This window comes from Durio zibethinus, chromosome 14, assembly GCF_047325235.1.
Source record: "Durio zibethinus cultivar Kanyao isolate XHJ-2024 chromosome 14, ASM4732523v1, whole genome shotgun sequence".
NCBI lineage: Eukaryota > Viridiplantae > Streptophyta > Magnoliopsida > Malvales > Malvaceae > Durio > Durio zibethinus.
In genome coordinates, this window is record NC_143175.1 from 3,499,779 (window position 1) to 3,521,431 (window position 21,653).

General features: G+C 34.9%; 2 protein-coding genes across 4 annotated transcripts; both read right to left on the reverse strand.

Annotated features, from left to right (window-relative positions):
- Positions 1–361: 361 nt before the first annotated feature.
- On the reverse strand, positions 362–10,910 carry LOC111293736 (uncharacterized). Of its 3 annotated transcripts, XM_089743185.1 has the most exons (9): positions 10,751–10,910; positions 10,556–10,652; positions 8,317–8,420; positions 6,151–6,398; positions 4,760–4,930; positions 4,452–4,608; positions 2,647–2,786; positions 2,516–2,551; positions 362–1,745 (listed from the first exon to the last, which is right to left on the reverse strand). In XM_089743185.1, exons 3-9 carry the CDS (start codon positions 8,393–8,395, stop codon positions 846–848), a joined length of 1,731 nt encoding a protein of 576 aa, XP_089599311.1. In that variant the 5' UTR covers positions 8,396–8,420; positions 10,556–10,652; positions 10,751–10,910; the 3' UTR covers positions 362–845. The 3 variants fall into 3 exon arrangements, with proteins under 3 accessions (XP_089599311.1, XP_022742390.1, XP_089599310.1); XM_022886655.2 differs by lacking the exon at positions 10,556–10,652; XM_089743184.1 differs by lacking the exon at positions 10,556–10,652 and having other exon boundaries at positions 8,317–8,432.
- Positions 10,911–15,048: 4,138 nt separating this feature from the next.
- On the reverse strand, positions 15,049–21,443 carry LOC111294684 (uncharacterized). Its single transcript, XM_089743186.1, has 5 exons — positions 21,251–21,443; positions 21,083–21,143; positions 20,867–20,922; positions 17,301–20,773; positions 15,049–16,584 (listed from the first exon to the last, which is right to left on the reverse strand). The coding sequence occupies exons 4-5, from the start codon at positions 20,136–20,138 to the stop codon at positions 15,403–15,405; spliced, it is 4,020 nt and encodes a 1,339-aa protein (XP_089599312.1). The 5' UTR covers positions 20,139–20,773; positions 20,867–20,922; positions 21,083–21,143; positions 21,251–21,443; the 3' UTR covers positions 15,049–15,402.
- Positions 21,444–21,653: the final 210 nt, after the last annotated feature.

Below are 21,653 nucleotides of genomic sequence, written 5' to 3' on the forward strand. Positions count from 1 at the left end.
TTTAATTGTATACTTCACTTCTCGATGATGAATAAGAATAATCGACAAACCACAGCAGACTGCTACAGGAATAAAATGAGCACAGTGAGAATGCTATCACCCTGTTCAAACCAACGGGATATCCTGCGCAGTTTGAAGTCCAAATTGGCCTCAACCGTGCCGCATCATGACCCGTTTGAATCAAACGGGGAACTTGTCTCTGTTACCGCAGTCAACGAAAATATAATGATGCGAGCCTGGAATTTTGAGGGAAGAAATCTAAGCGCTGTATTTGTGCTTTGACAACCCTTTGTTATTTTCTCACTATTTACAGACAAACAGTGTTATTTTACCTACTTATTTGGATGAATTAAAAATTAGATTTATCAAAATAAATTTTTTTTAAAAAAAGGTTAAAACTTCCCTCGAACTAGTAGTATTAGTTACAAAACTATCGGAGTTTTTTTCAAGGATTTCACTGCCCCCATTGTAAATCCGTCTGACCATGGCAGTTCCTTGCTACTTTGGTACACCAACATACAGGTTATGACTGAGCTGTCATGTAGTAGTAGTAATACCCAAAAACAGAAAGAGTTACAGGTACCGGGTAAACCATGGAACTCAGCAGAGCAAATTGGTTAAGGGAGAGGTTAATGAGGGCATGGTCATGCTCTGATTTTAAGTCTAAGACAACAGAAGCCTAGAAATTCTCTAATAATTTACATTATACACCGCCACTCTCAGCCTTCTTAATTTTCAAGGAAATGTAATGTGGTATCGGTTGATGGGTTTGCCCTAAAATCCAATACCTTGTGCCATATTCATGGGCCTGTACCTGTAGTATGATATGGTTTTCCAAGCGAAGCTCACTGCCGAGGCACAGGTGGTGTTGGCTGAGGGTTTTGTCCATAAAACCCGATACCTGGTGGTCGGTAAAATCCTCCAGTGGTTGGCTGCTGCTGAGGCTGAGGTTGTGCCTGTTGCAAAGACTGAGACTGCGACTGCTGTAGAGGCTGAGAAGCAGGCCTAGCTAAACTCATTGCCATATGTGGGGGAAGAGGAGGTGGCAGTGGCAGCGTGTTTGCTCCATAACTATAAGGCATTACCCCTACCATCATACCAGTTGACTGCACATATTGACTTGCTGGTGGATTTGCAGGAGATAGGGTTGGAGGAGGAGGAGGAGGAGGAGGAGGAGCAGAAGCAAAGGGAGCTTGAATCTGATTGCGTTGGGACATTGGTTGCATACCAGTCGATGGTGCAATTGCCGTATTGTTGATCGTCTGCTGCTGTAGTGGACTAAAATAAGCTGTGCTGGTGATGTCTGAGTTGCTTGCATCAGATGCAGGCATTGGTTTCTCAAGTTTGGGGCGCTTTTCTGGAGGAAACATTGATAACCCTGATGTGAAGCCACTAGACTTTAAGCTTCCATTCATAAAGGCAGCTTCTTCAGCAACAAGGGATGAAAGTACAGAGGTAAGCATCTGAGCAGAAGATGTTGAAGCAGCAAGCTTAGCAGCAACAGCTGCGGCTGCTGCTTTCTTGCTATCTTCTTCACTTGTTTTTGAAGGTGCAAAGGAAATCATAGGTTGCGGAAGATGAGGTTGAAGTGGAGTGCCAGTTGGCTGAGCTGAAGGAAGGTTCTGTTCACCCACTACTACAGCCTCCGCTGTTGGAATCGATGTAGCAGTTAGATGGCCAGGGACAGGTGGTAAAGTTAGCATTTTCCTTACATTGCTTGCTTTCTCAATCTGACCACGAGCAACCTGCACAAACATCAATAGTTTCACTTCGTCTTGGAAAAATAGCAAAAGTTTTACAAGTTGCATTACATCAAACAAGTACAATCAATCAATAGAAGCATAATCTTGTACAAAGATAATATGACTATAATAAGCCATAACCAGAATAGAACTCTGATATCAAATACTCAGATCTGAAATAGACAACTCATTGTCAATCAATTTTAGGTAAATGCCTACATATTTGCATATAGCATCAGAACAGGTCCACCTAGTTACCCTAACATACACAGAATATCCTAACATGGGAATGTGATAGGCCCATTGGTCCTGCTCATGAGAGGAAGCATTGAGTAGTGATAAACTTGTAAATCCTACCCCATAATAAGCCTACCATCCCTATTCCCTATAGTCTCTACACATAAGATTGAGTCCTAAGTGATGATAAATCTCACATAAATTCAGTTTGGAGTTTTCTAAAACTTTCTATTCAAGTGGGCATTTAATTTCACATAATTTCTCCCTATTGTGACTTTGTTTTAAGTAAAACGCCCTAACACAAACTCCATGGATTTCTACCAAGTTTTATTCCCAACTTACTATAGAAAAATGTTTCCCAATTGTTACTATGGCACCAATCAATTTTGTGATTCCTTCCAACATAACACATATGTTACATTGCGAAATAAGTTTCTGTTGTAGAGGGATCTAAAGACAAAATTTGCAAATTTATGAAGTCTATTAGCTGCAAAATATCAACTCAAGAAAGTAATTAGGAAGACAGCAATTCTTACTTGCATCCGACTACGAATAAGCTCCAGCTTTGATTCCTGAAAAACTTTAAACTAATGAGTGCTCAACAAGGACAAATGATTCCAAACTGTAATTGCCAACTCAAGAACACATGATAGTAATGAAACCATACTTGTTCCTGAAGTGCTTCTTTAAGTTGAAAAATCAAGGCAACCCTGGTCATTTCGATATTTTCAAGTTGTTCAATGCCTTGCTGGAGCGCGTTTTCTTGCTGCTGCAGCTCATCCAGCAAGGCAGATCCATTCTGATTCCCTAACCAAAATCAAATATATACACTTAGAGTTGTTAAATGTACACAGTAAATCCAAACTGAAAGCAAGATATTATAATAAAATAAAAGTTCAGTTGACTGAATTAATCAGCTGTTTACAACCTCAACCAAAAGATCCCCCATTAAATTGTTTTGAAACATAACATTAAGACAAAATACCTAAGAAAGAAAAAAGTTCAAATATATGTTCCCTTTCATCACTTTTTAATCAAAGACTACATTGATTAGAAGGAGAACTATCTGGATCAGCTGCACCAGAGACATTTAATACACTACAAACATATTAGAATAAAAAAAAAAATTAAGAGTAAACTTTATAGAGGAGAAACTCTCTCTATTAATCAGAACATGCACCAAAATCAGTCATAAGAACAATTGATAAATACCAAATTTTTTTTTTATCCCTTCATTGCAGATTCAATGTGTTGATCTTACATCATTAAAGAATTGCATAACTTATATATATTTTAGAAGACAGTTGTGTGCATTCATTCAGTGGATTGGTTTGGATCAATCAGGGAGCATTAAGCATTATATTTACAACTAATTCAACCATAAACATGCATGAAGTATGGATAGAAATCAGAGGTCAATAACCTTAAAGCTAATTGTATGACCCTTGAAAGAGCTTACCTCAACTACTTAGGGTTGATTCTTATGATGTTCCATTCTCAAATCCATTAGGGTAAAATGCAGGTGTTAAGCACAATAAAATTCCACAAATGATCAAGTACAATCATGTTAGGAACAGTGAGAGACATTCTCTTAGGAATTAATATCTTAAAATCAAATCAACCTAACAACTGATAGCAAATACTTAAGAATCAGGCGCAAGTACTAGCGCTTGAAGCCTTAAGAGGCTTCAAGGGATTTAATTGTGCTGGCTTTTTAAAAAAGGCAAACCTTTTGTGTCACTGGGAGATTAGAAAAAGTTAGAGCATAATAAGCAAGATGAAAAATAAATATATGAAAGAGAAGCAGCCGAAATTATGCTGCTGGGATTTTACTTTAGATGTATATATTTCACCAATTTAGAGTAGTGAAAAGGGCCCAGTCTACTGATTTCTACCTCAGAAATGATGGAACTTACATGTCGTAAGTAGGGTCTTAGACTTTATTGTATATGTTTCATTTTCAATATTTTGAAACTAATAAGAACTAACTACAAAAATGGACTCAAAGAGACCAAATCATGAAGTATTCACTTGTCAGAATGGTTTAAGAATGACAGGTGAACTTAGTTTGAAAAGCTAACATCAGGAAATTCACCTTACCAAAAGCCCTCCATTCCAGTATTAAGAATCCAAGGTAATTATTTGGGCTCATCAATAAATTCTGTCTTCATAAATCTAAAATAACAAGAATTTGACACATATTGAGTTGTAAATTGTACTCAACATTTTCTTCTAGATTTTACGGCTGAAGTATTCTCTTTTCAATAGTGAATCAGTTCAGAGAAAGATTACACTCAAAAATACTTTATTACAACTGCACAGCTCTATGCCAAAACTAGCATTAATCAGGACATACACAAACCTGAATATACAAAGAGAGGGGGAGAGATAGTACTCTTCTCTTTTTATTGATAAATAAAATCTTAATAAAATGTAAGCATACAACATTAAATCCCATAGCAGAACTCATACCTTGAGCTAAATTATTTCCAACATCTTCTCCAATTTTAATCAAATGTTGTGCAGCAGCATTACACTTGTTTAGTACAGAATCCTCATTCGGATTGTCCTCGAGTACAGATTGATATGCAGTTAGTATCTTTTCTGGAAGACCTCCAACAGCCAATTTCTGAAGATAAGATGACCAAGAAAAGAAAAAATAACCAAAATCACAAAAGAACAAGCCAAGAAAATGTCTAGTCATAAAAGAATACAAACAAAATGGCCAGAATCAATCATAGATGAAAGTAGAAAGGTGAATTGAATAGATAAATTCTTACGATTCTCACTGCATGAGCATCCCTCTTCACTATCTTGATAGGATTTGAGCTTTTTCCATTGTTCACTGACAAAGGAGGAGGAGAAGAAAGAGAAGGATTCTTACCAAGCATTTCATCTTTAAGATTCTGCCCTCGAGAACCAAAAACTTTTCTTTCTTCCCATATGTCAACCTGAACATTATCATGCAAACAACACCCCCAAACCCACCACCACAGAAGAAAAACCCACAAAAAGGAGAAGGGGGGGGGGGGGGAGAGGAAAAACTACTTGTTAAATGATAGGACCACTTTAAGACAAATGTAATAATACAGCATGAGCCGCTACAACAATTTTCAATAAACAAAGGATAATCTACAAAAATACACCCAGGAGATGCCATCCTAAGCACAAATATCTGCAAAAAAAAAAAAAAAGGGCTAAAATACTAAGTAAGCCCCTGAACTTTCTCACTTTTCCTAAATATGCCCTAATTCTTGGGAAACTTGGGATAGTTCAAAGGCATACTCAGAACTTTAGCCAAAAAATAACAAGCATCCTATACTTCTGTAAGTTGCTGGCGCAGGAACCAAAAGTACTACATGAAAAACCATGTATCCAAAAGCTTTGATAAGCACAATTCCCCCCCCCCCCCCCCAAAATCAATGTATGCAATGCAGCAATACTCACTTACATACGATAATCACGACAAAGATAGAGTAAAACAATTGAAAAAAAGAAAAAACCTATCTTGTGAAATTGAGGTTTACCAAATTTTAGTTGTTTTTCTATATATTGAGTATTATTGTAACATAAGAAAATTTAACACTGCCATTTAAGGAGAGAGGGAACTAACATAAACTACAATCAGCAATACCAACGATCGGCAGCAAAATTGATACAATAGTTCTACAAAGACCCCAAACTCATATTCAACAAATCAAAAAGAGAGACTATAATCTGCATGTATTTACAAGAAAAGATTCTACCATTAAATCCTACTTTGATGGAATTAATCAGCATTAGAAATACAAGTATTTTGACTACTCTAATTTAAGCTAAAAATCCATCACCTAACAACTGTTACACAGTTGAGAATTTTTAACGCTAACCATTTACAACCAAATAAAGCCACTTCAAAGCAAAAGGAAACAAAATGCAAGAATGACACCAGGTTAACAGATCCAGATTGAGTATTATGCAAACAGATTCCAAATGAAAATGCACTAAATAAAGAGACATGAAGGAGCACAATTAACCAAAAGTAACAAGTTTTGAGCCATTGAATTCTTGGGACAACGATAGAGCAACCATTAAAAAACAAATTTTGTCACTCCATCAGAACCTGAGGTAGCTAATCCATTTGACACAAGCAACAGAGAGAAGACTGCTCAAAATTGAATAAATAACTTACCAGCCTGGTTACTGCTTTCTTTCCATGCTCACCACCATTATCATACACATGTTTAAGGGCTGCAGGAAGAACTTTCCAGAATTCATTCACAAACTCACTTCCCTTTCGCCTGCTATTTTGCAAAATGTCATTAGCCAAATACAGAAAAGAAACACGCTGTTCTTTCTGGGAAGAGTTAAACAATTTGTCCCATGTTTCAACAATCTGTTTTGCCCTCTTCCGGTGAGTAATACACCATCGAGACAACGCTGAACCAATGTTAAGGAAATGCACGATAACATCAATTCATGGTAGTAAATAAGATAAACAAGAGGTATATTGCGCAACAATGAGATAGTGCTTCTTTTTTTGTGGAAAAAATTTCATGCAAGAACCATTCTTTCTCATTGGAGATTATCTATTAAGTGAGAAAATTATGTTGAGAGAGTTTCATACTGCAGATAGCTTTAATCTATCCCAATCAAGGAATTATAATCATTCATAATGTTTATCCCTTCAATTAAAGAGAGTTTGTTGAAAAGTTTTGAAGCATTAACCCTCTTCAAAGTATCACATTACTATATATGGGGCCATTATGCTATGCATGCGTAATATCTAATTATATGACAGTTGATTGAAGACAAGACAACAGAACAGGCTACAAGTAATTCAAATATAAAAAATAATCAACATCAGTATCACCAAGAAACTCCTAAAAGCATCAATCTAAGGCCTGTAGGCATTATGGCTAGATCACACATCTTGAAGGAAAATCAGTAGTTGCTGATAATTTACATAAATTTATTCTCCTTTCAATTTAAATGACATGAGCTTAGCACTTAATAAAGTAATACTCCTTATCCCATAAGAAATTAAACTTAATTTACATAAATTTATTCTCCTTTCCATTTAAATGACATGAGTTTAGCGCTTAATAAAGTAATACTCCTTATACCATAGGAAATTAAACTTAGTATAAAACAGCTTAAATTCACAATCAAACCTCTCTTGGACCAAAAACAAAAAGGCCAACAAGATTAATTACTGTGTGTAAGACCTACAAACCTGAGTAAAAACAATGTCCCAAAAGCAAAACTTGTAAAATGAATACCTCACGAACTAATACTAAAGAAACTACATACAAAAGAAGCTAACAAGTTCCTCAAAATGCAAAAAGAAAATAAAAATAATATTGAAAAGAAACAACTTTTTTTCTAATTATCACATTCTAATATCAATTTGCTGCATTGAGAAAGAAAATGCATCAAACCAAGATTAGTTGGAGATAATTTCCAAAACAAATTTCAACAAGTTAGATCAAATACACAAAGGTGTTACAGGAAGAACCAAATCCACACCACCCCCTATATTTCAAGGAAGATCACCACTGGAAACAAAACAAGCACCTATTTAATGTCAGCCAGTCAGTCTAAGTCTTAGTAAAAAGTTATTGCCTGGTGGAAAACAATAGACCACCGACGTAGCAATTAATAGCCAACTAAGATAGACAGCCAGAGGTCCAAAGTAAAACAGATAAAGGCAGCATAAATATGTATTGCATTAGAAAAAATACCAGAAAAATAGGCATGATTCAAAAAAGAACAACATTGGTGAAATGTAAAGAAAAAAAGGCAAGTGACACAGGTGAGAGAAAAAACTTAAAAATAAAGAAAGCAAAATGCTAAAATCCAAACAGAAGAGAGCTTCAATAAGAAAAAACTTAATATGTCATGATTATTGTATGCAATGCAGAACAACTGATGCAGTCATGTGATACTAAATTCATGCGTAGAGAGTACCAGACATGAAGAAAGTAGCAAAAACACGTGGTTAAAATAAGGGAACAATGACATGATAAATCTAAAAGCATCACATCAGCTTATGCCATAAAACCATAATCAAAGAAAACATACACAGGGTACTTCATAAGGGAAAAAGATACATGATACATTCTCAATCAAATCTACAAGAAAAGTTACATGTTTATAAAGTTAGAGAAATGCATATCTAAAAGAAAACAAGATAAACAAAAAATTTCTCTTCTTCAATTGTGAACTTTAGAATTACACTAGATTCTGGTAATCAGGAGTGTCACCATAATTATATAGCACTAATGGGAACGAGAAAAATCCACCATTACTATTTTCTTAACAAAAACCTCCAAATAAGCTTGAAACTGTAGGATACATTCAATGCTTTGTTGTGAATTGTTGAGTTTTGACAGCTTCTCAGTTAGTATATGCCCATCAAAAGCGTCATTGCTCATCTTGCTGCTCGAGCTTTTACATAGCCTGCAGTAAACCCTTTTAGTTATCGGAATTTAGAAGGGAGAGGGACAAGGTAGCAGAGAAAAATTAGTAAAAAGAAAAAAAAGTAAAATCACTATTCATATAAAACAAGAAAGTTCTTTACATTTCATGCAAAAATCGATGAAAGAAGAACAATGCACATTTTGTTCAGAGGGACAAAGTACAAGATATTTCTCTGATGAGTCAGGTTACAGTGAACCTTCTCCAACATTTATATCACTTACATTTTCCATCTCATTTTTAAATAAAAAAATATCTTGCAAAGGATCCAGAAAAATAGTTATTAACTCTCTATTACAAATAAAAGTCAACTGTTAAAGGCTTATAGTCAACCATTAAATTCTATTAAAAGCCCATGCCTCAAGCATTCACAGCCATAAGCATCATGCCATTTTAGTTTCACAGCAACTTCAGCTGCATCAAAACAACCATCCTACTTTTCCTTGGCAGTCATCACCAGGACTAGGACCGTGAATTACTCAACAGGTAGCCCCTATTGCAAGTCTAGCATTTTTAAAAATTCTTAATTTATGAGTCCTGCATTGCACTTGACCATGATACATATTACATGCTCATTTCAAGCTTATTAAACATTTTAATGTAAATTTTTCGAAGCTTAAGCGTTACTGACCTCAAATCATAGAGTTCAATATTCAAAAACAAGCAGCTGAATTTCTTTGACCATGACACTCTAGTTGCAAAAAACAATAATTATAATAAAAATAAACTCTACAACTTGCATTCGCTATGAATGATATGCCTGTGGTAATATAAGGTAAAAACAACAATGTTACGACCAATAGCTTGGTTGGATAAAATTCATCACTTAGGAAGAAAAAAGATAAGATCATGGGTTTTTCATCAATGAAAATGTCCAAGGGAAAGTGTATTTAGTTGTTATCCAATCATTATTATAAGCATTTATTAGTTAATTGGAGTTTTTGAAGCAGTATTACGGTTTGCTAGTATGGGCATTGGACATGGTCCATTGGGTCTTATTTTCTGTCGAATTTAGTTACTACGTATGGTCTTTAGTTTACATTAGTTAAGTTTTATTCCTAAGCATAATGGTTTTAGGAATCCTATTCAAAGTAGGACAAATGATGATTAGACTATATCTCTTAGAATTGCCAATCTTGGCAAATTTTAATTTCAAGTTTAAAGAAAATTTGAGTTATTGAAAACTCTTAGAAATTTGTGATTTAGTTTTTCCTTCCTCCCTTGTCTTCTTCTATCTTGCCATAGCATTCTTGAGTTACTTCCCTTCTTTGCACCCTAACCACATTCTCTCTCTTGTGACTTTCAAACCTAATTCTTGCCTCATATTTTCATATCAATTCCCACTAGCCAGACCTCTCAATTCAACAATTAAAGTTTCCTTCAGTTTAATCTTCCTCTTGAGATCAAATGTCAACTAATCCAATAACCAAAAGATTCTTAAACCCTAACCTTATTCCTACAAGAGCAATAAACCCTAAAATCCCTTATTTTCCAGTCAAAACTGCCATAAACCCCAAGGAGGCAAAACTTCCACGTTTCTTCCCTAGACTATTTTAATGTGTCCCAACAAAATTGATTTTCACAAACATGGTACACCAAGATTTTTTTATAGGACACCAACTCAAAATTTTGCCAGAAATGAAATTTCGCAATTATTGTCGCTTTCCTTCCTCTTGCAATGATAAAATACAGTACCATAATCTCAAATCCTTTCCTCAAGCTTTCAGATATTTGCACTCCACTCTAAATTCCGTGAAGGCCATATCATCGGTATTATAAATTAGTACTCACAAAGCAGTATCAGTTAAAAACAATTTTTCAACTATAGCTTTCATTTTCTTTATAATTTTATAACCTAACGCCTTCTCTAATCGCAAACTGACCGCCATTGAGTCTATTGTTTGCTTTTCAGCATCTTCTACTGTTCAACAACATTCACAAAAATCTCTCCAACTATATAAAATCTTTTTACTGATAAAAAATAAGAAAAATTCTCAGTAAAACAAATTAGAAACATTCAAATTTAAATTATTTAATTTTGCAACTTACAAATAGAAAATAAATAAATTAAAACTAGAAACAAACTAAAAGAAAAAACAAAGAACTCTCAACTGTACCTAATATCAAAATTCTCCACAGAGCTGACATCAGCTTCCAAGATTTCAAATTGTCAATTCCATTTCTACTTAAGTTTCTTAGCAACCAAATAGAAACCTAGGGTTTCGAAGCACTCAAAGAAAAATTCAACTAAGTTTACAAAGCAGAACGAAAATAATAAACAAGAATTCAATTATAATAAACAAAGAACGAACCTGAGATTGCTTGCAGCAGTAGAAATAAGGGACAAATTTGGTAAAGAAAGCGAAAAAACCTAAAAATTTTTAGAGAGAAGAAGCCCTTTATTTTATTTTATTTTATTAGCAAGAGAGGGTTTGAGCGAAAGAGAGAGAGTAACCTGTCATAGAGAAAGACAATTTTTTTTACTTCGGGAGGAAGTATTAATTAATAAAAAAATGAGAATATTAGGGGGCTTACGTGGAATGATCAGGACGGCAGATCTAAACTTTAGATTTAAGTTTGGGATTTTTTTTATGTTTCTTCTTTTCCTCGGAAATGAAGCCATGTTGCCGTGAGTGAGAGTGACTGAACTTTTTTTTTTCTTTTTTTGCAAAAGAGAGTTGGGCCAAATTGGGCTTCCACACCAATCATTGCTGGTGCCGCTGATTCACGTCTTTTGACGTGGCGCATGGGAAAGGTGATAAAGATTTGAATTAGATTTAATATTTTTAGATATTATATGTTGTTATAAGAATTTATAATTTAATCTGAATTCAATTCAAATTTTTATTTAATTTAAATTTAATCAAATTAAATTTTATCGGATTCAATTTAATTTTTTTATTTTTTATTTTTATATATTATTTTAATATAAAATTTTAATATATTTAAATAAATTTTAATATAAAATTATTATTTTTATTTTATAAAATTTTAAAATATATATAATAATTAAAAATATATATAATTCCATTCGATTTGATTCAATTTTTTTTACTTTTTAATCCGTATTTAATATATATATTTAATATCCAAACTTAATCTAATTAAATAAAAAAATCAATTCAAACTAAACCGAACATTACAATTTTGAATTAATTTTTTGATTTTTCAATTTTTTTTTCACCTCTACGTATGATTTGAATGAAAATAAGTTCGGATAAAATTAGATTCGATTTAATTTTTTTAAATGTTATATAATATATGAATTTTTAAAATTTAATATAAATTCGAATCAAATCTTTATATAATTTGAATTGAATTAAATCGAATTTTATCGATTTTATTCAGTTCTGTTTAGTATTTTTTTAATTTTAATTTTATTATTTTAATGTAAAATTTTAATATATTTGAATAAATTGTAATATAAAATTATTATTTCTATTTTATAAAAATTTAAAATATATATAAAAATTAAGAAATATAGGTTTTTTTTTTTTTCACCTTTTAATATGAAATTCAATCCAAACCTAATATATCTATATATTTATTTAATATTTAAATTTAATTCAAATCAAATAATAAAAAAACGATCCAAATCAAATTGAACACTATAATTTCAAATTAATTTTTTATTTTTTTTTATTTTTTTCTCATCCTATGAGTTCTCCTGGTTAATATTCTCAGGTTAGTCAGTTGAAGACCTGGGTTTACCTATACAGAGAGATTTAATTAGCTTTACCGGGATTACATGGTTGCCGACTTGCTGTCATTTGACTAATATCTTGAAATTCGTAAGCCCAAAAGTCTGCAAACGAATAAGCTACTGCACTTTACATTTCTTACGTGGCATATTTCATTATTAGAATTTTCTTGACACAGATGATGGAGACTCTTAACTCAGCACAAGCCAATAGAGTGGCTACTATCCATCTTAAGGTATGTATATCAAACAGGGAAAAAGCCATTTTGTCTCATCTTGTACGTATTGAGGGCCTTCTCATCATCATGTATACCGGAATGGTGCCCTTTTTCTGATATCATGGGTAAACTTATGGTGAGGAACATTTTATATGTTAAACTGCCAAAAAGAAGAGACATCTCATGTTTTGTCGGGTATCCCACGTGCAATTAACTTCTAGTGAAAGAATCACCTGAATTATTAAAGGATCAGTGATGCTTAGAATTTAAGAGTATGAGGGATAGTCGTAAAATAAAGTTTCATGAATTTGTTATGAACAGATTAAAAACATGCTCTGGGAATCCATCCTTTGTTCATGGCAAGTGTTTTTCTCTGCCTCTCCTTCCTGCTACTCGACAGCCAAGAAGAGGAAAATAGAAGAAAAAGAACTTTTTCCAATGCCATGCTTCCTACCTTCCCTCTTTCCTGAAGCCCTTTCTCCTCCTACTCATCAGCTTTAGGACAACATCTGGTGTCAGCTGATGCACCTAATGAAGGCATAAAAGTCATTATCACATCTAACTACCAGATAAAGGGATCCCTTTGGTAGGTAGTCTTTGATTTTACTGGTTGGGACCATTCGAATTCTTGCATGAATTTGTCTTTCCAACATTGTGCATCAATTCCCATAATCAGTTACTTTGTAGTAAGGCTATCCATACACTTTTAGAACAAAGGCCAAAGCTACAAATCCAAAGATTGAAGTAATTACTTTGGTTATCTGATTCACGAGGCCTTTCAGCTGATGAGAAATTTGTTGCAACATCCCAAGTTTCTCATCCATTTAAGTTCGTAAATTCTTATTCCTGTGGTTAATGATTTTCTCAAACATGGTAAAAATGCCTTTCTATGTCTTGTTACCTACCTTATCGTCTTTAAGAAGAGTTCGGAGAATTAGGAACTCGAGTTTTGGGTGTTCAAGGTGTGCCTCGAGTGCCATTGCATGCTACTTGTCATGCTTATGGTTTTAAAATCTTTTAGCTACTCCCTACTCCTCTAGTTTAACACCAAGCATAGTAAATATCGTATTTAGATAATGTCTTGAATTTTTGTTCATTTCTCTGTTTTTTGTTACATCATGAGAGCAAAGTCTTAGTACAAGTAAGAGGGAGGGGAGAGATTTGGTTCGAAACCAAGCCCTCGATGTCCCCTCAAACGCCTTTAACCACTAGGCTAAAGGCTTTGGGACAAATTTTTATTCATTTTAGTATCTTAATAACCATGTCTTATTGGCATATTGTTGAGAAAATGGTATACCTAGTTTGTTTATTTGTCTTTTTATTTGTCTGGCTGGGAGTTCCTCAGAGCCTGCACAGAAAAAGCAAAAGCATTAGGACTGTAAAGTCTTAGTTTGTTTCTTCTTTCTTTTTTTTAATGCCGTTATCTATAGATTCATGTTATAGTTATCTGCTCATGCAACATAGATATTCATATTGATTACTAAGTGCATGTTCACAAGGAGATATTCATATTGATTACTAAGTGCATGTTCACAAGGACGAGTTATAATTCATCATAGATTAACTGTACCCTCTCTCTCTTTCTTTCATGATCTGAAGAGTATTTGGCTCTCCAGTCACAGAATGAGATAGCTTTCCAATCTCAAGCAACCTCTGCCCTCTCTCTAAGTTCAAACCTGAAGATGTGAATCAGCTTTGTTGATTTGGAGTATGAGTTCTGTCCTGCTGCTTTACATAAAATCCCAACCAGGCTAACTCGTGCCTGTGGGGTATTTCACTCATTCAATTTCTCCTCACTCCCTCTAAAGAAAGGGACAGAAGCTTTTCAAAGGAAAACATTCCTTGGTCCACGCTCTTGAAATTTCATGGCTTTTTAGACTGATACATTCAGGTTATGATAACTTTTATTTACTTATCAATATTAATACTAAACAGATTGTTATTTGATGTTCTTGTGGGGTATAAAAGATCCATAAATTGATTTTTAATTTAAAACTGATTTAGCTAAAAGTGAATTTAGAAGATCCAAAGGGTCTTTTTTTTTTTTTTTTTCTTCCAAAGGTTCTTTGAATAATAAATCTTAGAAGAAACGCACAGATCACATATTCCTCTCATAAAATTGGCTGCAGAATTTGAGCTGGAAAAGCGGAAACCCAGCAGCCTTTCCCTGCTTTCCCCTTTCCAGAGTCCATTCACTAGAATGAGTTCATTTTCTTTAACCCCAAACAAACATGCCTAAGCAGGCACCAGGCAGGCACATCTCCATACTCATTGCAGCCACAAGTCGCCAACTTGGCATGTATTTTCTAATGCAAAAAAACATGAAGAGTTGCAACTGGATTGATGATTTCCATTGTGAGACCGATGATCAAAACCTTCTAATATAAGTTTACAATGAATTACCGTTTATATTTGCTTTTACAATAGGAAAAATAGGATTAAAGAAGCAACTAGTGTCTAGCGTTGCAAGAAAATGATGACTTTCTTTGAACATCGATGATAGGATTTAGGGGACTTGAATGAACAACCTGTAGCTAATTGAAGTTTTCTTGAGAGACTGACCTGGTGGAAGGTGAGATCAGGAGTTCTCATCTCCCTCCATAAGTGATATATATATCGCGAAACAATAAGAATACATATACACGTAGAAGGAGAAAGATGGAAAATATGAGAAAGCAATTGTACAAGTACATTAGAATTGAACACTTCATCACTTCTACAACCAAGATATAATTTACAAAGATATTCAAGGATCAAATCAATCTTAAACCTCAAACTGCCATACTTGAAAGGCATAAAAAAAAAAAAAACCAAAAAAGAAGAAAAAAGAAATCAAAACTAAAACTCATTGTTGAAGAAATCACTCAATCAATCAAAAACTCAACAAAGCATGACTACCATTAATCAAAAACATGATGGTAACCAAATTAGAAAACCCAAAAACTCATCTCCGCAAAGAAGGGGGAGAAAAAGAACCATTTTAAAAGAAAACTGAAGACACCAAACTCTATATTTCTCTTTCTTTTAGAACTAAATTTTGTTGCTTTCATTCAGAATCACTGGAGCTTAAGCTGGAACTAGAACTTGAGTCATGCGGTTTTGCATTCTTACCTTTAAGGTTTAGACTTGATTTTTCTGATGCTTCTTCATATTCATTTTTTGGCTCGCTAGCAGCATTCTCGCTATTTTCTTGAGTAACAGAGACTCCATCACTGACTTCAATCTCTTTAGCAGCAACCACATCATGCCGCTCTACTTCTGTTGATCCATTCCTCAAGTCTGAAGAATGTGGCAACTTAGCTGGATTAGATTCTGGGCGTTGTTGGAAGGCATTATGTATATCCTCCAGAGATCTTGCCTCTACAACAGGTGATTTTGAATGTGTATCGACATGATCCTGCTGGTTCTCATGCATACTTGGAATAATTACTTCCTCACCATCTACTCCTTTATGACGTTGCTTAAAAGCCAAATTAGTATCTTCAACCGGTCTTGCTTCAAGCTGCTTTATTTCTGATGATTCATTCCTTAAGTCTGAATAATGTGGCAGCTCAGCTGGATTAGATTCTTGGCCTTGTTGGCAAGCATCATGTATATCCTCCAGAGATCTTCCCTCAACAACAGGTAATCTTGAATTGGTATCTGTATGATCCTGCAGATTCTCAATCATACTTGGAAGAATTACTTCCTCAACATCTACTCCTTCATGAAGTTGCTTGAAAGCCAAATCAATATCTTCTACTGATCTTGCTTCAAGAACAGGCAGCTCAACATTAGTCTCGGCCTTTATATTTTCTGGTAACAATGCAGATTCAGTATAGGCAACATGAGATCCCTCTGGTAAACCAATTTCCTTGACATTAAAGTCCCCTACAGTATCCAATTCAAAGAGGATTCCTTCATCAATCTCTTTAATCTCATCTTCCTCTTCACTTATATTTTCCTCATCAACATGAGTGGCATATACTTCTGCTGCATAATTAAAGTGTTCTGATACCTCGTTGGGGCCCTCACTTTCAATTTTGTTTAGGATATTGTCTTTCAAATCTTCTCGATCTGTTGGCAATGTATGTTCAGGACTCGCAGCAGGAGAAGAAGTGGACTCTGAAGTCATAGAAGAGAAATTTGTTGAAAGTTTGTCCTCGGACTCATGAACTTTATGTACATTAACATCACTGTTGACAATGTCTACTTCCCCTCTAGACTCAGTTGCAATTATAGATGGCTCCTAAATCAGAGTGGCCGGAGTTAGTTTTGATATCACCAATTTAATTACAATTAGGATACATAAATACCATAAAATTTGAGATACATAGTGTGAAATGCAGGGTACCATAGTACCATGTCTATCAAGCACGCTAGAGGAAAAGGGATGCATGTGATAGCAACGGAAGCAAACAATTCAACTCCTGAGAAAATTCAGATATATACAAGGAAATTCAAATAAATAATGCATTAAATTGCTTAAACGCCACAGTATTTAAGCATACATGCAATAAGAACATTTCATACTGGGTAAATCAATCACTCAGCTCTATGAAATCTTAATTATCTGCAAATATATGAGTATCACATAATCCATGTTTAATTAGCTACTTCAACATCATTATTTGATGCAAGAATAATATCATTGCTTTCAACTTGACTACTTTCTTTTGCTGGTATATCTGGCATTAAAGGTTACTTTTATACAACCATCAATTCCTTTGTCGATAAAGAAACAGAAAAGGAAAAAAAAAGATAGCATGAAAAAACAAAGAGGATAGATTATCATTTTACTTCTACCAAACTCCAAGCTCACAAAAAAAGTTCATAACTGAGAGAACTTGATCCAATGAGATCAAAGTAAGCATCAATATTTAAAAAATGAAATGAATTTTTGAAGAATAAATATGCAAAATAATTTATAAGAAAACAAATAGAAGAAATACTTGCGTAACTTACTTCAAGCTTATGATGTTCATCAATGTGTGGTTCATCCATAGATTTATCAGACAGCGACAGCTGTTTCTCCAATTCTGGTGAACGGTTTTCTCTAGAAGGCATAGCTTGATAACTAGAGTTTGAAGGAATTCCCTCCATGTTCATATCATGGCCGAGACCAGTATCAATCTTTGAATCAGAACATGCTGATTGGAATTGATCCATTTCAGATTCCGTTTTATGCACCTCCCTTAGGCTAGCCTCTAAAAGGTCAATTTGTGAAACTTGAGCCACCACTATCTGACCTGATTCCTCTGCTGTGGATGAATTGGAAGGCATATGCTGGTAAGTCAAAGCCATGGAAGACAACTCCTCACCCTTATCATGGTGGTCATCAACATCAAGACTTGCAGCAAAGTTTGAAGATTGCATTTGATCACATTCAGTCTGGATAATTTCTTCTTTGGGCATAACACTGCCCTCAACTAAGTTATCCTCTGATGAACTTGATGAATGGATTTCAACTCGCTCAAGCTTAGTGTCTTCCTTATCAACTGCATGCCTATCTCCCGGTTCAGCCTGTGAAGATTTATTGGGGTGCATTTGATGCTGTTGTACTGCTGGTGAAGAATTCAACACCTCCCCCTTTCCTTGGTCAACAGCAAGAGTCATCCTTAATAAGTCCACTTGATTCTTGGTAAAGCTTTGTTCCTTATTTGGGACATCCTCCTCCAATCCCTTGTCAGAAGATGATGACCCTGCATCTGTTGAAACATATTCAACCACAGATTCAGGCACCACAGATACATTATGACCAGCAGAAGTGGAAGAAACCCCCGATGAACCAGCATATGTATCATCATGTTCACAAATCTCCGGGAGATCCCTTGCCCTTGGTTCAGTTTCATTAAGTACATCTAAGGATGCTGCATGCATCTCTTGAAAACCAGAAGCACCCTGCTCAGTTGTTTCACCATGCCCTTCAGGTTCCTTATCAGTAGACTCAACCAACATTGAGGGTGAACCCATCTCAGATATCTCAGCTTGTGTGTCAGAAGATACAGATGAAAATGATAGGAACTTCTTAAGAGGACTTGAATCATAAACAGGTTCACTATGCTGATTATCATCAACCACCCTGCTTGTAAAATGGAACTCTGATTCCTCAAATGATGGTTGTATAGAAATGCCAGATTCTTTAATTTCATGATCTCTGGGGTCAAAACCTGCAGATCCATCTCCTCTGACAGCAGATATCTTTTCATCTATTTCTGATAACGAGGACAAACTTGATCTACTGCTATAATCCTCCTCAACTGGATCTGTTCTGGGATGAATTTCACTTGCATTGCTTTCCACATGAGTAGTTGCTTCAGCTTCAGACAAATTTGATTTCATTTCCAGCTGACTTTCTCCATCTCCTGATGTGATCTCAACCAAATCATGATGAACATCTCTATTCTCGGCTTGGCCAACATGAGATGTTGGTACAATTTCACTTGCATTGAGTTCCACATGAGCAGTTGCTCCAGCTTCAGACAAATTTGATTCCATTTCCAACCGACTTTCTTCATCTCTCAATACGATCTCAACCACATCATAATGAACATCTCTATTATCGGCTTGTTCAACATCCCCAGACGCTTCACTATCTTGTTCATCATGGACAGAAGCATGATCTTCATTCACAATCAATTCATTTTCTAGAGAAACATCTTGTTCGTATGACTTGTCCTCCTCATCCAGAACTGAACTCACTGATTCAGTATAAGGAATAGAACTCAACTTCGACTCGCTAACTTCACTTGACTGCCTTTGGAATGGGGAAGGGTTAGCTCCTTCTGTTACTAACCGCTCTGGAACAAAATAAGGTTTCCAGTTAAGCTCTTGCTGAGGAACACCTAAAGATGATGGTCCAACATTGAAGCTTTCATGTCTTCGAAAGAAGGCTTCTCTTTGGAGAATTGTTTCCCTTTGATTAAAACCTGAAAACTCTTGTTGGAAATTGTCTCCTTTAAGATTGAATTTTTCCACACTTGAGTCATAAGGAAGATCAACAGGGTTTCTTCTTGGCAGCAAAATGGATGGAGCTGAGCCAGGAATGGGAGGCAACCCTAGGTCATCGTAGGAATCATATGGAAGTTCAAATGGGTTCCGTCTTGTAGAAATTGGTGTGATGTTTAAGGGAATATCAGCACTATCTAAGTCTATTAGATTCCTCTCAGCCATCAATCTCATGTTTTTACAGGCTCTACTCCTTGCAATAAGATTCTCCAATCGTTGGTTTCTTTCAAGCTTTGAAGTCCCCAAATCCATGAGATTCTTCTTATCATCATCTGTCCATTTAATTGCAGATTTACTTTCATCCTCTTTATCTCCCTTTTCCCCTCCTTCATCCTCCTCTCCATCATTATCTTCCTCCCTCTGGTTTTCTAACTCATACAGGTTAACACTTTCATCATTATTGCTGCCATGAGATCTCTCTGAGGCAGAATCCAGACGATCATGAGATAACTGAGCTGGGTGTGGAGCTTCAGGGCCCAAAAGTGGATGCAACTCATCAAGCATCAGAATTATATCTGCCATTGAAGCATCAGGAGAAGAACTCTCAGCACTATCAGAACCAGAATCCAAAGATTCATCATCATCTTCATCAACACCATCATCCTCATCATCTGCGGTGCATTTCCAAGATGACACCAGAGAAGAATCCAATTCATCAACCCTTGGTACATCACTGAAACCTGCATTGCGTTTATCATCCTCCACTTCAAGATTCCTATCTCCTACCTCATCTGCTAAAAGATGTCGATCATCTGCAGCCTCTCCCATACTAAACACACCTTCACTCACCAGCATCTCTTCCCGAATTTCCCACTTCTTCTCCAACAATGAACCACTCAATGTTCCCTCCAACTCATCAATCACCCCATTCTTACAATGAATATCCCTAGAATCCAAATCCTCATCAACCAATGGCTTATAGCGAACTGAACCATTTTCTTCCTCTGCTTCACTGACCTCATTATCAACCAAATTATCTTTCTCATCAGCATTGTCTACAATATCCCACTTCTTCCCTACATATCTTTCAACAACAAAATCATCATCACCACCACCTCTCTCGAAAACAGTATCATCCTCCGTAGCCCCAGTTTTCAATTGTGAAACTTCATGACTAACTTTCTCTTCTTCTTCCTTTTCGTCAATTTCGGGTATATTTGGTGACCCAAAACTCAAAAGAGTACCAAGCAAAACAGCAGTGCAAACCAAAACAGGAGATGCGGTAACCAATACAGAAAACAACAAAGGAAATGATCTATTCAAAAAAATCAAAAAACAAAACAAGCCAACCCAAAATGGATGATTCCGAACCGACTATGACATGTTTTAACTGATATCACCATAAATTTCCTAACTCTAACTCCAAATTCCAATCTTTCAAGCCCCATCTCTCACTATATATATAAATTTATTTCTTCTCAATTTCCAACCTGTTTTAAAAAAAAAAAGAACCAATTAAAAATAAAACAGCCCACTGGATCCAAAGCGAACAAATATATCACAAAATTTAACTGTGAACTCACCTTAGAGGTAGAATTAAGTGAAAGACAGAGCAATCAAATGAAGATCAACTCAATAGCTGAAAAGCAACAATTAAGAGTTTTTGAGTATGAAATTGACTAACAAACAAAAAAAGATGGAAATTTAATTCAAAAGAAGAAAATGTTAAGCAAAGCTGAAAACTTTCCATCACATAAAACTTAAAACTTTCAAGCAAGAGATAGAAAACCCAACAATACCTGGAAAAACCCAGAAACCTCGGGGCTTTTAAAACTTGGGAAATTGAAACTGAAGGGAATTCTGAAAATGGGCCAAATACAAATAGATCAGCAATTAAAAAAAAAAAAGCAAAATGTAATCCTCTGTTTTTCTTTTCTGCTCTGTGTTTTCTCTTTCTTTTTGCTTACTTTTTTGGCTTAGAAAAACAGCTATGAAGTCGTAATGGTTGGTTGCTTTTTCTTTATTCAATTGTTTTGCTTTGAAAGAAAACGAGAAAGCAAATGGGGTGGCACAAAAAGAAGAGAAAGAAAGTGAAGACAGTTCCTACTGTATTCTTCTTTTGTTTTTCTTCTGCTTTTTTTGGCACTACTTTTTTTTTTTTTCATTTTATTGTGGTGATTTTTTTTCATTTTATTAGAAAAAGAATATTAATTTATTTTATCATTCATTTCTTATAGATCAATCCAATTAGTTGGTATAAAATCATGATTAATAATTTTTTTTAAATATTTAAATTTTACCATTTTTTAATAAAACCTTAATAATTCAAACTTAAAATATTTATCCAAATCTCAATTCAATGAATTGTCT